The 12,775-nt window shown below is 39.3% G+C and overlaps 1 protein-coding gene across 1 annotated transcript in view; it reads right to left on the bottom strand.

Annotated features, from left to right (window-relative positions):
* Positions 1-12,775, bottom strand: part of LOC138602647 (nuclear GTPase SLIP-GC-like) — a 30,135-nt gene that overhangs the window by 10,082 nt on the left and 7,278 nt on the right. The window contains 10 exon segments of the mRNA XM_069674155.1: positions 121-327; positions 729-950; positions 1,095-1,311; positions 4,230-4,323; positions 7,938-8,039; positions 8,186-8,216; positions 8,587-8,616; positions 8,746-8,769; positions 9,438-9,550; positions 9,759-9,834. Coding sequence (XP_069530256.1) covers positions 121-327; positions 729-950; positions 1,095-1,311; positions 4,230-4,323; positions 7,938-8,039; positions 8,186-8,216; positions 8,587-8,616; positions 8,746-8,769; positions 9,438-9,550; positions 9,759-9,834 — 1,116 coding nt within the window.

Here is a 12,775-nt window from a genome sequence, read left to right as displayed (position 1 = left end):
ACTATATATCAGTGCTTTGTAATAAAATAATGTTTCACTTTTAAGATAACAATAATAATAACAATAACAATAATAATAACAATAATAATAATAATACAGCAACACATTTAAATGACTTACCCCTTTCCACATTTTATCTCTGCTTTTGTTGCGGTCCCCACTTCCAGGTAAATCCACAAGTGTGACATTCTGGAGAAAGTCATTATTTGGCACCCTGACAATCACACACTTCACCAGGGGCCAAAACCACCTGTTTACCTCTTTTCCTTCTTCGTCCTCTGAGCCACTTCTTGTGTATTTGACAAGTTTTGCAGACAGTTCTTCGGCCTGCAATTAATGAAACGATTAAGGATTTTATTTAAATTCACCATCAAGAGAAAAACATCCTGATTAAAATTCTTGTCTGATTAACTTGTTACATAGACAATCTAGTTACTTGCAGACAGGGTTCAAAATGACTTTCTTTTAAAGGCTACACTTGAATCGGGATTGTAAATAATAATGATCACGTTCTTATAGAACATTTTATAGACTGAATTTAACATTTGCTAAACTAACCTGTGACTAAGCCAAACTGGAATGGCTAGGTGGTTTGTAAATAACAGACCTCAATAATTGTCTGAGAGTTAAATGTTGTGAATTTTAAAACAAAAATGTTTTCCATTAACTCATTTTTTTATACATACTTGTATGTAAGAATGATAATATAGATACATTCTCTGTCTTACTGATTCACAGGTCAAAATCTTCTTCCTGGATTTGTTGAATTCTGGAATTTCTCTAAAATGTCTGTCATTCATGAGATTTTCTTGGGAACTGTTTCTCCATTCTTCTCCATACAGCGCTGACAGCATTTCAACACCAGCTGCATAATCATCGGCATCTTGCTCGTCACGGTCTGCATCATTCACGGTGAAAGTTAACAAGAACCACAAATCCTCCTTCCATTCCTAAAAGAAATGAAATAATAATCTTGTAACTTAGTTTAATTGATAAGAATGAAATAATCAGAGGAAGCAAGGTAATCAGCATCTGCATTGTAGCCACTAAACTTTTTAAATAGTGTCAAATATTCATATTGAGCTGGTTTTTACCTCTTTTGTGATGAATTCAATCTCTGCCTCATACTTCAGGCTCTTCATGTTAGCCTCCACTTTAATCATGACTGTGGAACATGCAGTGACACTTCCTGAGGGCAGCAGATCCGTCTCTCCAATGATAGCATTTATTAAAGAGCTCTTTCCAGCCCCTGTTTTACCAAAGACACCGACCAGCTCCCTCTTTTCTGTCTCCAAATCATTGATTTTTCCCCTGTTTAACAAGAGTTTAAATATGTGTTAAATGATTCATTTAGAAAATATCACAATAAAAGATTGCGTTCAGATTTGTAAGGCAGCTGCCTATGAACAGCCAGCTCAAGCATTATTTAAAGCAGCTACAATCAATACTTCCTTACTAAAAGCTCGAATGACTACTTGTATGTGATAGGGGTGACTCACAGAAGTAAAAGCACAAAGTATTATCATGAGACTTTATATTTCAGTTCTCAGGTCTACAAAGCTTTACACTGCCTTTCGGCATACTGGTTTCATTTTTCGCTATTCTCATAAAAGCCACTTGTGGACACAGCACGAGATTTCAGCGCGAGACTTCTTCGTGAGCGAGACTTGGTTACAGACAACAACAGAGAGCATAAGGTAAAGTAGCATGGCTGCCACAGTGTTGTCAGACACTTATAATAACGATCTGAGCCGGTCAGTAGCAAAAACAAGCGCTTTTAGTGGCTGTATATTGGCGTATGCGCGGTGCCCCATTTAGTTACATTGTATTTTATTTCGCGGCTGCCGGCCGGTGCTCCCTCCCTGAATACTGGATTGATTTCAATGATTGTTGTCTCCCCAAAAAATCCCAAAGTTATCTTTTAAATTTGACAGGAGGCAGAAAAACAGGTCCCCATGAATACTAATAATGGCTCATACAGTATCTGTTGGATGTGTAAATAGGCAACAATTTTCTTCAACAAATGCAAAGCAGCAGCTTTAGGCATGGTGCTGCTAGTGTTTTATAAGTTACCGCCAGCACTTTACAGCACTTGTTTTGGAGTCATTCGGCCCTGTTACACTTTGACATAGTAAATTGTTTAATGAACCAAACTGTCTTATAAGGGTACTTAATCTAAACCCTTGTAAGTTGGGCCTTTGACATGTTTTGTTGTATTTCAAAGCTTGCTGGTGCACAAGCAAGTAATGTAACAAACATGATAGCTACCATTATAATGGTTTCAAAAAACAATGGACCTGCTACTTCGGACTGCAAAGGGGCCCTAAATTTGATTGTTTGTTCAGCCCAAAAACAAGACAATTTTTAGTGTCAATGTAATTATATAGGCCAGCGGTCCCCAAACGGCGGACCCCGGTCCGGATCCGGACCCAACTGCCGTCGTCTCCGGACCCGGACCTATTTACAGTTTTGACAAGCGCATCTTTTTTAACCTGCGCAGCTTTTTTTGTCTTCGTGATAGTAATTTGGGGGTCCAAGAAACTTGCAGACCAATGCAGTTTTTGTAAATCATCACACGTGACGCTACTCAGTCAATCAAATCTGTCACTCAGATTAACATTGCGACTGACCCAGTGGGTGTGTGAGAATACAGATAAAGACTGAAGAGCCAGCCGACAGGAGAGTTACAGAGACACAGTGGGGAGAAAATAAGTGAGTTAGGGAAAAGTAGACATGGCGTGCTCTAAAATGAGAGCAGTAGAGAAAACCGAGCTTTTAAGACTGGACAGACTCGTATATGTTCCGTGACCGTGGCGATTATTAAACGCGGACATTGTCTGACACTGTCACTCCGTTTGTCTCTGTTAACAGAGACTCCAGGCTGCAGTTTAGTTCAAACACTTCATTGATAAACCAGAGAGTTACACAGTACACCAGAGAGTTACACAGAGCTACATCAGGCTTCATCATCATGACGCAATTCTGCTCTTATATATGTACCGGTATGTGCCCTCTCTCTCTCCCCCTTGCTCTCGCTCTCTCCAGCAGTCCGTCAGTGTACAGTGCGTTTAAATATTATTTATTTCATAGTCATTGCCCGTTTTAAAACTCACTATGACTCACCATGAGAAAAAGTCTAATGCAACTGCATGTCTGCAAAACATAAAATAAAATTTGGCAAACATGAAATAAAATATAAAGTGAATCCCCCTGTTATGGTCAAATCTTGATTATTCTGTCAGGAGGCAGAGAGATAGCAGCTTAACTGAAGAGGTAAACCTGTCTCTCTCTTTCATTTGATTTCTGCACGGACAACATTATAATACCAGTAGTACCAGACGTCATATTATTTGTTTTCATTTACAAATAAAGACACTTCCATCACAAACTGGGGCATAAAATAAACCAAAAATACAGGAAATAAAGGTTTTGACACTCAAAATTTCCTGCGGGAGACCCCCCGGGCCCCCCAACATACAAACACACACTATATTTCCTTACCAGTATTGAAGTACTCATTATTATTATTGTTAAATTATGAGAGCTCTGTGTAAAAGTTGTTGTAAAAACTATTTAACCTCATTGTATTTTCTTTATGTGATTTGACAGACGTTCAAAATGTATAAATGTATGGTACCGAATCATAACGCAGGTCAGACATTATGATGTTCCAGACCTTTGCTTGAGAAATAAAATCTCTAACTGGACCTCTTTCAAGTTTAATTGAGTACCCCTGATATAGGCTGTACTAAACTTTGCAGCTGTGAAAAGTTTAGAATTTACAGTGCACAGCCAGAAAGTAATCTGATGTAGTTAATAGGGCTGTGCAAAAATATGGATACAGCAAATTATCGCGATATTTGATTTTCACGATAATGTGTGTGCTACCCAGGTGCTACACAGCAAGTTGTATTCTCAGTTAGACTTTAAAATTTTCAGTAAATTATGTAGAATATTGCAAAGTATCGTAATATGTATCATGTCGTTACCCATGCATCGTGATACGCATCATATTGTGAGGTCCTTGCCAATACCTAGCCATAGTAGTCAGCTTTAATGAAAGATATGTATAGGCCATTTATCTTAGCAAAATTAAAGACAATGTTAGTTTATTGTATAGCATTTATTGTATCGCTGGCTCTTTTATATGCCAAGTCAAAATTAAGAGTCAACTCCGGAGACCAGAGGCTAATTTCTTGGTAAAACTGAAAATAAAATGTATTTCTTACTTCAGAAAAGCGTTGAGCTTTGTTTTGTCTTTGTGCTGGAGTTTGTTATAGACATCTCCCATAACCTTTTTCACTTCAGACAGCATGCTTTTTTCTGTTGGAGTAAAAGTACAAAAAAGAAACGTTTATCAGTTCGGTGCCATGTTATACAAAAAAACACGAAAAGAATGAGTGTGAGAGACATGTTCTCTTCAAAGAACGCCTCAGGCTTCATCAGGCATCATCAGGCTTTTACAGCCTGTTGCGACAGGATGAATAGGTTGTCTGGGTTTAAAACATCATCGGGCCCTATTTAAACGATTCAATGTGCACCCCAATCTAAATAACACGCCCTTTAAATAGCAGGAAATAACTGCACCATAAAAATTTAAACCAGGCTTTTGTTGGTCTATGGTGCAGTTGCTTCCTGTGTCCTCAATATAGCAATGCACCACCACTCTGCCTGACTGCACGTCACTTTAAGACCAACATTTCAAGTCCAGTGGGCACACAGGATGACAACTGCATTAGGCGGAAACAAGCAAAGAAACTTAGACGTACATCTGGTGTAATAGTGGAGCTGCTAAGAGCTGATTTTAGGCAGAATCGTGCATTTGGTGATACAAGCATGAAAATTGGCATGAGCAGTCTCCATGGGTCACTTGACAAGAAAATTGTCCCAGCCACTTGAAATTTCAAGTTGGCGGCCATTTTTCAAGATGGCTGCCACCTTGGTCGAACAATTAAGTGATGTTATTGTTTGATTGGTGATATAGGCATGACAATTGGCATGGGCAGTCTCCATGAGTCACTTGACAAGAAAATTGTCCCAGCCACTTGAAATTTCAAGATGGCGGCCATTTTCAAGACGGCTGCCACCTTAGTAGAGCAGTTAAGTGATGTAATCATTCAGTTGGTGATACACACATGAAAATTGGCATGAGCAGTGTACATGGGTCACTTGACCAGAAACTGCTCAAAGCCAATTGAGATTTCAAGATGGCAGCTATTCTTTGAGATTGCCACCAGGATCTTTAAATAATATATTTTCTCATGTTAATTTGAGTTCCTTAAAAGAGTGTTTTTTTGATTGTGTTTTATCTAACTTCTCACCCTTGACCTGTCCGATGTGGTAAACCTGCCAGGAGTTGCCTCCTAACGGCATAGCTCTCAGGGTTCAGTGAAGTACACAAGCTCCCTTCCCACGAAAAGGTAACAGTCACAAGGGAGGTTTTTTTTTAAGGCCTAAACAAACAGACAGTTATGTTGTCAATAAAAAAATACTAAGGGATGGGAAAACAAAAAGGAAGATTAGTAATATAGCACAGCTGTGGTGCTGAATGGACAGCGCTCCAAAAAATAATTGAGCAATTAGTACTGAATGGCAATATTGGCAGATCCAGAGGCAACAGCAGCTCTGACTGACACAGCCGTGGAACCATTACAAACTGAAAATATCTCTCACAAATAAAAGGTAGAGGTGCTGACATTACAAAGTAATTCCTCAACTAAAAATATCTCTCACTGGTAATTAGCCAGTGGAAAACAATACTAAAGAACTAAACTAAAAATGTGATTCACTGTTAGAACTGAAGACACACTGATGTGGCGATGGGGAGCCAAGCCATAGGTCTACACCAGAAAACACAGGTGGCCAAGGGGGAGTAACCCTGGCAAAAGAACACACATATGGTCTAGCAGGGGCAACTACACAGACATGTGCAAGTGACTCCATATCTGAAGCACTTACACCTTCCAGTACATGCCTTGGTGCACCCGCATTTGGTCAACTCCCAACAACTCTCTGCAATAGGTGGAAGAGGAGTCCAAAAGATTTTCCACTCCTCATCTTGTTTCATACATCCCCAGTCAGATGGGCTTGGCATTTCTGGTTGTTGCTTTAATGCCTGTCCCCACACGTATCCAGCCTCATAAAATGCACGTTTGGCATGCTCCTTGAGTGCTTCTTGAGTTGGTGGGATCAGGTCATATGGTCTTTGTTTTCTGGCAAAGAGATCAAGCCTCGCCTCATTCACAGTTGTGACATCGCTGGATCTGTCATACATTAGCACAACAAATCTCTTCAAAGCTTGCAGGTCGCTGTCATCAACTGCAGAGGGGCATTCACTGAGTTTTGCAAATGTGTTTGAGACCTCATCACACACGTCCCATGTTTTCTGAACGAGTTTTTCCTTTGTGTCCTGCTGACAAATACAACATCTGTCCCAGTTGGTTTTCTGAACTGTTATGATAACCTCTGCCATGTCTGAATCAAATGTATAGGCAAAGGCCGAGGGTTCATCCTTTTACCACCTTTTACCAAACACATTCTTGTATGGGATACAACTAGGTTCATGCTTTCGCCCTACACCTAGTCCGATCGTTCATCCAATGCCATTTAAATCCTGTGTGATCTGTACACCATCTGGTTAACTAAAACCCTGTTAACCTTGGCTCGGCTCTGCCGCGCTGGCACAACCTGTCAATTCAGGTGCGGCTATCTAACTGATTTGGGGTAAATTAGATAACATTTGGGATACTAACTTTCAATTAGCTGACATTGAACCCCACTCTGAGTTTAACAGCAGTGATATATCACCAATGTGCCCTGGCAGTGCAGATATTCACTCTAGTCTAAATTACCTGTAATCACCAAATCAACACTATGTGTATTTTTATGTATTTTTTGTATTTTATGTATTTTTATGCATCAGTGTTAGAGGTCATAAAATGAATCCTTTTTACTGAAAAAAACTATATTTATATGAGAAAATGGACCTTTTGAAGATCCATTAGGCGGCTCACGCCAGTTTCCATGCTTGTATTAGCCTAAATGCTCCAATAAGGTGGCAGCCATCTTGAAAAATGTCCGCCATCTTGAAATCTCAATTGGCTGTGAGCATTTTCTGGTCAAGTGACCCATGTACACTGCTCATGCAAATTTTCATGTGTGTATCACCAGCTGAATGATTACATCACTTAACTGCTCTACTAAGGTGGCGGCCATCTTGAAAAATGGCCACCAACTTGAAATTTCAAGTGGCTGGGACAATTTACTTGTCAAGAGACTCATGGAGACTGCCCATGCCAATGTTCATGCCTATATCACCAACCAAACAATAAAATCACTTAATTGTTCGACCAAGGTGGCGGCCATCTTGAAAAATGGCCGCCAACTTGAAATTCCGAGATGCTGGGACAATTTTCTGTCAAGTAACCCATAGAGACTGCTCATGCCAATTTTTATGCTTGTATCACCAAATGCACAATTATGTGACTTATCTGCTCCACTATAAGAAAAGGCCCGATGTTCAAGTTCATGGTTAAGTTATTTACTTACTATTGGAAGCACAAATATTGTTGCTATGGTATGTGTTGCTAAGATAAAAAATTAAATACAGACTCGCACATCCCCTAGTATGTGCTGGATCCAAAACAATCAAGTATATCAAAAAAATATATAAAGATCCGCGCACCGGGCACCGGGGAGCTCCCGTTCACAAAGTGACTTTTCGAAGCCAACATGTTCTTCCTCAGACTTGTCGCTAAGATACCTGAGGTTTACAAACATGGCGCATGAAAAATGTATGCTGATGACTGAAGTGTTTTGATGGAAATTGGAAAGTAATTTCTGTGGCCCAGAAATAGAAACAGACATTCAGTATAAAAATTAAAATGACATTACATAAAGTGTTCATCACATGGTTGTAATTGTTCTAAAAAAAATACCTGAGAATGTGATGTCACGTTGTAACGAGTTGATTCGTTGTCGTTTCTTAGCTGGTGATTGCGTTCTGCTGGGCTCCCCCTGAAGCTCCAATCTTCTCTTTCCTAATTTATTTTTTTGATAAAAAGCCAAAAAGAGCCATTTGACTCTGACAATATTAAAACATGGTCTCAATTGTTTTGTCAAAGCAAATATTATTGCTATAAAAACATCAATCATCACCAAACAATAAATAAGATTTGTATCTCACCATTTTCACTTGTGTCACTGGTGGCCAAAACCTGAGGATGAACAATGTACATTTGAATCTTCGACCTTTGTTTTATCAATAAACTTTTTTCACTCAGGCATTAGCCTAAAACAGGATAGGACAGGCTTGAATATTTGCATGTGCCCTTGCATTTCCATCACAGATGATGCACATTCTTGCAAAGCCCTTGGACGTGGAGTCCATTAAAAGGCTTGCAAGTGATAAAAATCAGAATCCTGTTTCCTCAGTCAACAACAAGGTGATCCAGTCAGACAAATCTTTAGTCAAAGATGGAAGATTTTTCTCAGGACACTAATAATAATTCTGTTTGCATATTTATGGATAATAGAGGTATGTCCAGGGATAAGATGCCAGGGAAATGTATCCTTTTTTATCCCTACCTGAATAGAATCAGCTGTTTCTTCATGTTCCTGCTGACAAGCCATGCAACATTTTCAGCATACATTGAAAATAAATTCTGCATGACTTTAATAGACGTTATAGATTTCCCCAATGACAAAACTGTATCCTACTTACAAGAGCAGAAAAATTATTCCTACCTTAATTGTTGGATTTTGTTCCCCCTAGCGTGAAAGGAAAAAGTTGAAAATCCAAAATTATTTAAGAATTTTTTGAAAGATTCAGAAAAAGTATTTTTAGTGAGTCTTTGGTTTTATAATCCTTAATCTGTTGCTGTCTTCAAAACAGAGGTTTATGCTCATCTATTATAATTGCATGGATCTACACAAAGGAAAATTAAGAAACCAAACACATGCAGAGTAATTGTAATGTTCTGTGTAACCTGTTTGTTTTAATTTGTTCTGTGTTCACTTCCTGTTTTATTTTGTACCCTGGTGCTTGTGTATTATGTCTAGTGTTACTTCCTGCCTTTGCTCAGTTTCCCGCCAGTTTTTCCCTACACCTGTGTCTCATTGGTAATTAGTCCAGCCTGTATATATACCCCTGTGTTCCATTCACCCTCTGCCAGATTGTCATTGTCACCCTCGTGTGTTCATGTTTTCCAGCCTTGATTCCCTTGTGTTTGCTTGCCCGGTTTTTTAACCCCGTTTGGATTTTTGGACTTTGGTTTTTGTGGACTGCCCCTCTTGGATTGTTCTGCCCTCGCTGACTGATTTCTATGTATGACCAAAGAACATTTCAGTAAATAAGTTTTCCTGCCAACTGGATTTTTGTGTTCTGGATTTTTCCTCTGCATTTGAGTTTCCTTGGGTTAAGATTGTTACAATAATACCTTTAGCAACTCGAGTCTCTTCTTGAATTTTGCCCTTGGTCCAACTAGAGTGATCAAGTCATAGATGTCTCGGTTATCAAGTCCGTAAAGACTTTCCTCATCAATGCCTTGCACTGTTACAAGAAAGACAATTCACATTAATCTTTGTTCTGCAAAAATGAAAACAATTTTGGAAATGCTGGATGTCTGTCAAGTGTAAGTCTGCATTTTATTGCAGAGCCATGTTGCAGCACCTTTTATGTTACTATTAGATATGCTTCAATATTTCAATATTGGTAGGAAATGACTTGTGCCAATCAAAAAAACATGGTGATACTTTACCCCGAAATGTGTCTATCCATTCGCTGAGACCCCATTCCTTTAATTTTTCACGAACAAAATCATCCATGACTGGAATCTGCAAGATAATCACATGATTATATTTTAATCAACAACTTGACATATTTCAGACAGTTATTCTAAATAACATTTAATTAAAGGACAATAAGGGGTTATGAACAGATAATAGCAGGTGCAAGAAAAGGTCGCTAGAATTATCAGTCAGGACACAAGTTCCACCTCAAATAACTGACCATCTAGATTTCCTGTCTGGTGTGAAAAGGACGAGCATGATTTCAACTCTCACGTTGCCTGTGAGAAATACTCCGGCTAATATGCAGTTAAACCTGCAAACATAAACATAGTACACTTTTGTCGGTTGTCCCTCCCGTAAATAGGGAGGATATCCTTTTGTGTGTCGGATGTGAGATCGTACCTACAAAACACACTCGTCGGGTACTGGAAATACGGCCTCCTCAGAAAGCTGCCCGGCGCAGACTTCGAACACCAAACGTCACGACCAACTGTTCTTGCTGGCCCAAGAATAAGTAATCTACAGGTGCCTTCATAAAAGATGTGTGTGTGTGTGTGTGTGTGTGTGTGTGTGTGTGTGTGTGTGTGTGTGTGTGTGTGTGTGTAGTGTCGTGTAATGTGCTGTCTGTGGTGAGTGGGAAGTGGGGAGTTAGAGAACCCCCTTCCCCTAACATGAGGACCACAGAGAATACCTTGGGCCGTCTTAATGCCACTGGTTACTCTCCCAGTCTTACGCCTTGGCAAAGAGTCCTCAGGGGGCTGAGGGAGGTTTTACTCCGTGTGAGACTTACCCCTGCCTTGGATGTCCGGGAGAGTCTCAGGAATCAGATGAAGAAAAAGATCAGAAAGGAATCAAACGATTCAAAATGTTGTATTTCAACTTGCTTTATATTGGCACAATCACCAGAAACACAATATATCCTTTTTTTACTGAGGCAACAACCCATGAGGGGATATTCTCTCAACCGTATTACCGTATACCGCAGCAGTCCCCAACTGTTTAAACAGCATGCTAACATAGCGTTTGCAGTGTATGATTTGTTGGTAAATCAGTAATCTGTATTTACGGATTCTAAACAGAAATGTAGTATCTGTAGGCAGGGACGTGGATTTTAGGGATGGCAAGTGATCTGGTTTCCGTTACGCTTGTAGTCCAAGTAATATTGACCAATCCTGTATCAGCAGGCTGCGGGATATCCAGAAAAAAACAGTCCGTGTGGAAAGCAAAAGCAGACGGAACGTAATGCGCCGTAATGACATCCTGGCTCCCATCAGCGGTCATCTGATAATGATTTAGCTTCTTATTAATCTCTTTAAACAGACATCTGCATGCTAACAGCTAACAATCTGTTCTAGATCTAGAATTCTACTTGAGACAAATTCTCTGGATGTGGTGTCACGAAAGCTGTTTAGCATTCAGATTTCCAGACTTTCTCGAATGCATCAGAAATGGTTGATCCGACCTCATTTTAAAGTAGTTTTTGTCTCCTCTTGAGGACAGACCTGACAAAGCTTCATTTTTACTTTTTACAAATCCAAAGGTAAGACCCATGAATTAAAGTCAATCACAAGTCCAAGAAATAAAAAAAGGAGAAGAAACAGAGAAAAAAGTATATCCACAGTGGGAACTCGGTTTCAGGACGAAAGACGACAGTTTCACAGGTAGACGTCAATGAACCAGCAAAGAAAGGGGAACGCAAAGGGACAGGTGAGACTAATCAAACACAGGGGAAAACAACGAGGGCGCAGCACACAGTCACAAAGGCGGGAAGTGAAACAAAGGCTGACTAAAATGAGTAAATCATGACGGCAACTAAAATAAATACAAAACTAAGCAATGAAAACCTACAACCTGAAATTTCATAGGATCTTAAATAGTAGTTCCTTTACTCTTCAACACTTCCTTCAAATCAGTAACCTTTCACGTTTTTGGTGCAGATTGGTGTAGATTTAAAATCTACTTTTCAAAGCTGATAAATTAAGAAATGGTTAATAAATACAAAACAGCACAGTAGGTTAATTTCCTTACTGCTAGTGTTCAGTAACATATTCAGATGAGAATGGATTGCATTCACCTTATTGTGTGTTCCTCCTTAGTGCACGAACATGACTCCTGTGCTGCTTGATCCAACTTGAAATCTTTTTTATATTGTCTCCACCCACGGTCAGCATTCCTTTACTGTTCCCTGCTAAAAGTCCTGAGGCTGGATTATCACGTGATGTTACTTAGCAAACACCACACCTTACAAAACTAAAACACTCCTCGTGTGTGAGTGTGTGTGTGTGTGTGTTTAACAATCTTAAAAAATTAACTAGCAAGTTGAACGCATTTCATTATCAAAAGTTGATTAAATATATATTTAATGGACACTTGTTGTGTTGTGAAGCATATGACAAATAAACTCAAACTGGTTCTACCGCACTGTTGACACAATACATAGGCTAACGCAGCATGAAAAACGGGCAAGAAAACAAAGTTAACGAGTTCTGTCTGTGGTGGATGCTGTTGCATTTCTCACTTTGGAGTACTCATATTTGCTAACTGAGTTCATCATTACTTAATCATTACCGAATTGACTTGTGTCCCTCGCATGTAAAGTGACGTCCTACTCATTTGTAAATAGTCACATGTCAATGAAGGTATTAAAAAACAGTGAATTAACATCCCTTAATTAATGATCTATTAAGTGTAAACTAATCACATAAAGTCACAGTGACTTCATTTCTTAATGGTGAGCAAGAGGAATTCATGATACACCCTGCATTAATTCATGCATTAAATCCTCATGAGTCATGCATTTGTGGTAAAAAGTGGTAATGTGCAGAAAGTGGTCACTTGAGCATGAGACATGTTCCACTGTATACATTTCAGTTTAGTGAAGTGTATGAACAGAACTGTAGACTGGAGTCCTTGTTTACAGTGACAGAGTTATGGCTATCTCATGCAAGACACCTCTGCAGGTGGAAAGTGCAACAGTTGCACGTAT

Source organism: Semicossyphus pulcher, unplaced genomic scaffold (assembly GCF_022749685.1).
Source record: "Semicossyphus pulcher isolate SPU_LCO1_2020_fin unplaced genomic scaffold, fSemPul1.0.p SCAF_23, whole genome shotgun sequence".
Classification (NCBI taxonomy): domain Eukaryota; kingdom Metazoa; phylum Chordata; class Actinopteri; order Labriformes; family Labridae; genus Semicossyphus; species Semicossyphus pulcher.
Note: the sequence above shows the minus strand (reverse complement) of the source record. Positions and strands in the feature narration are given on the sequence as shown.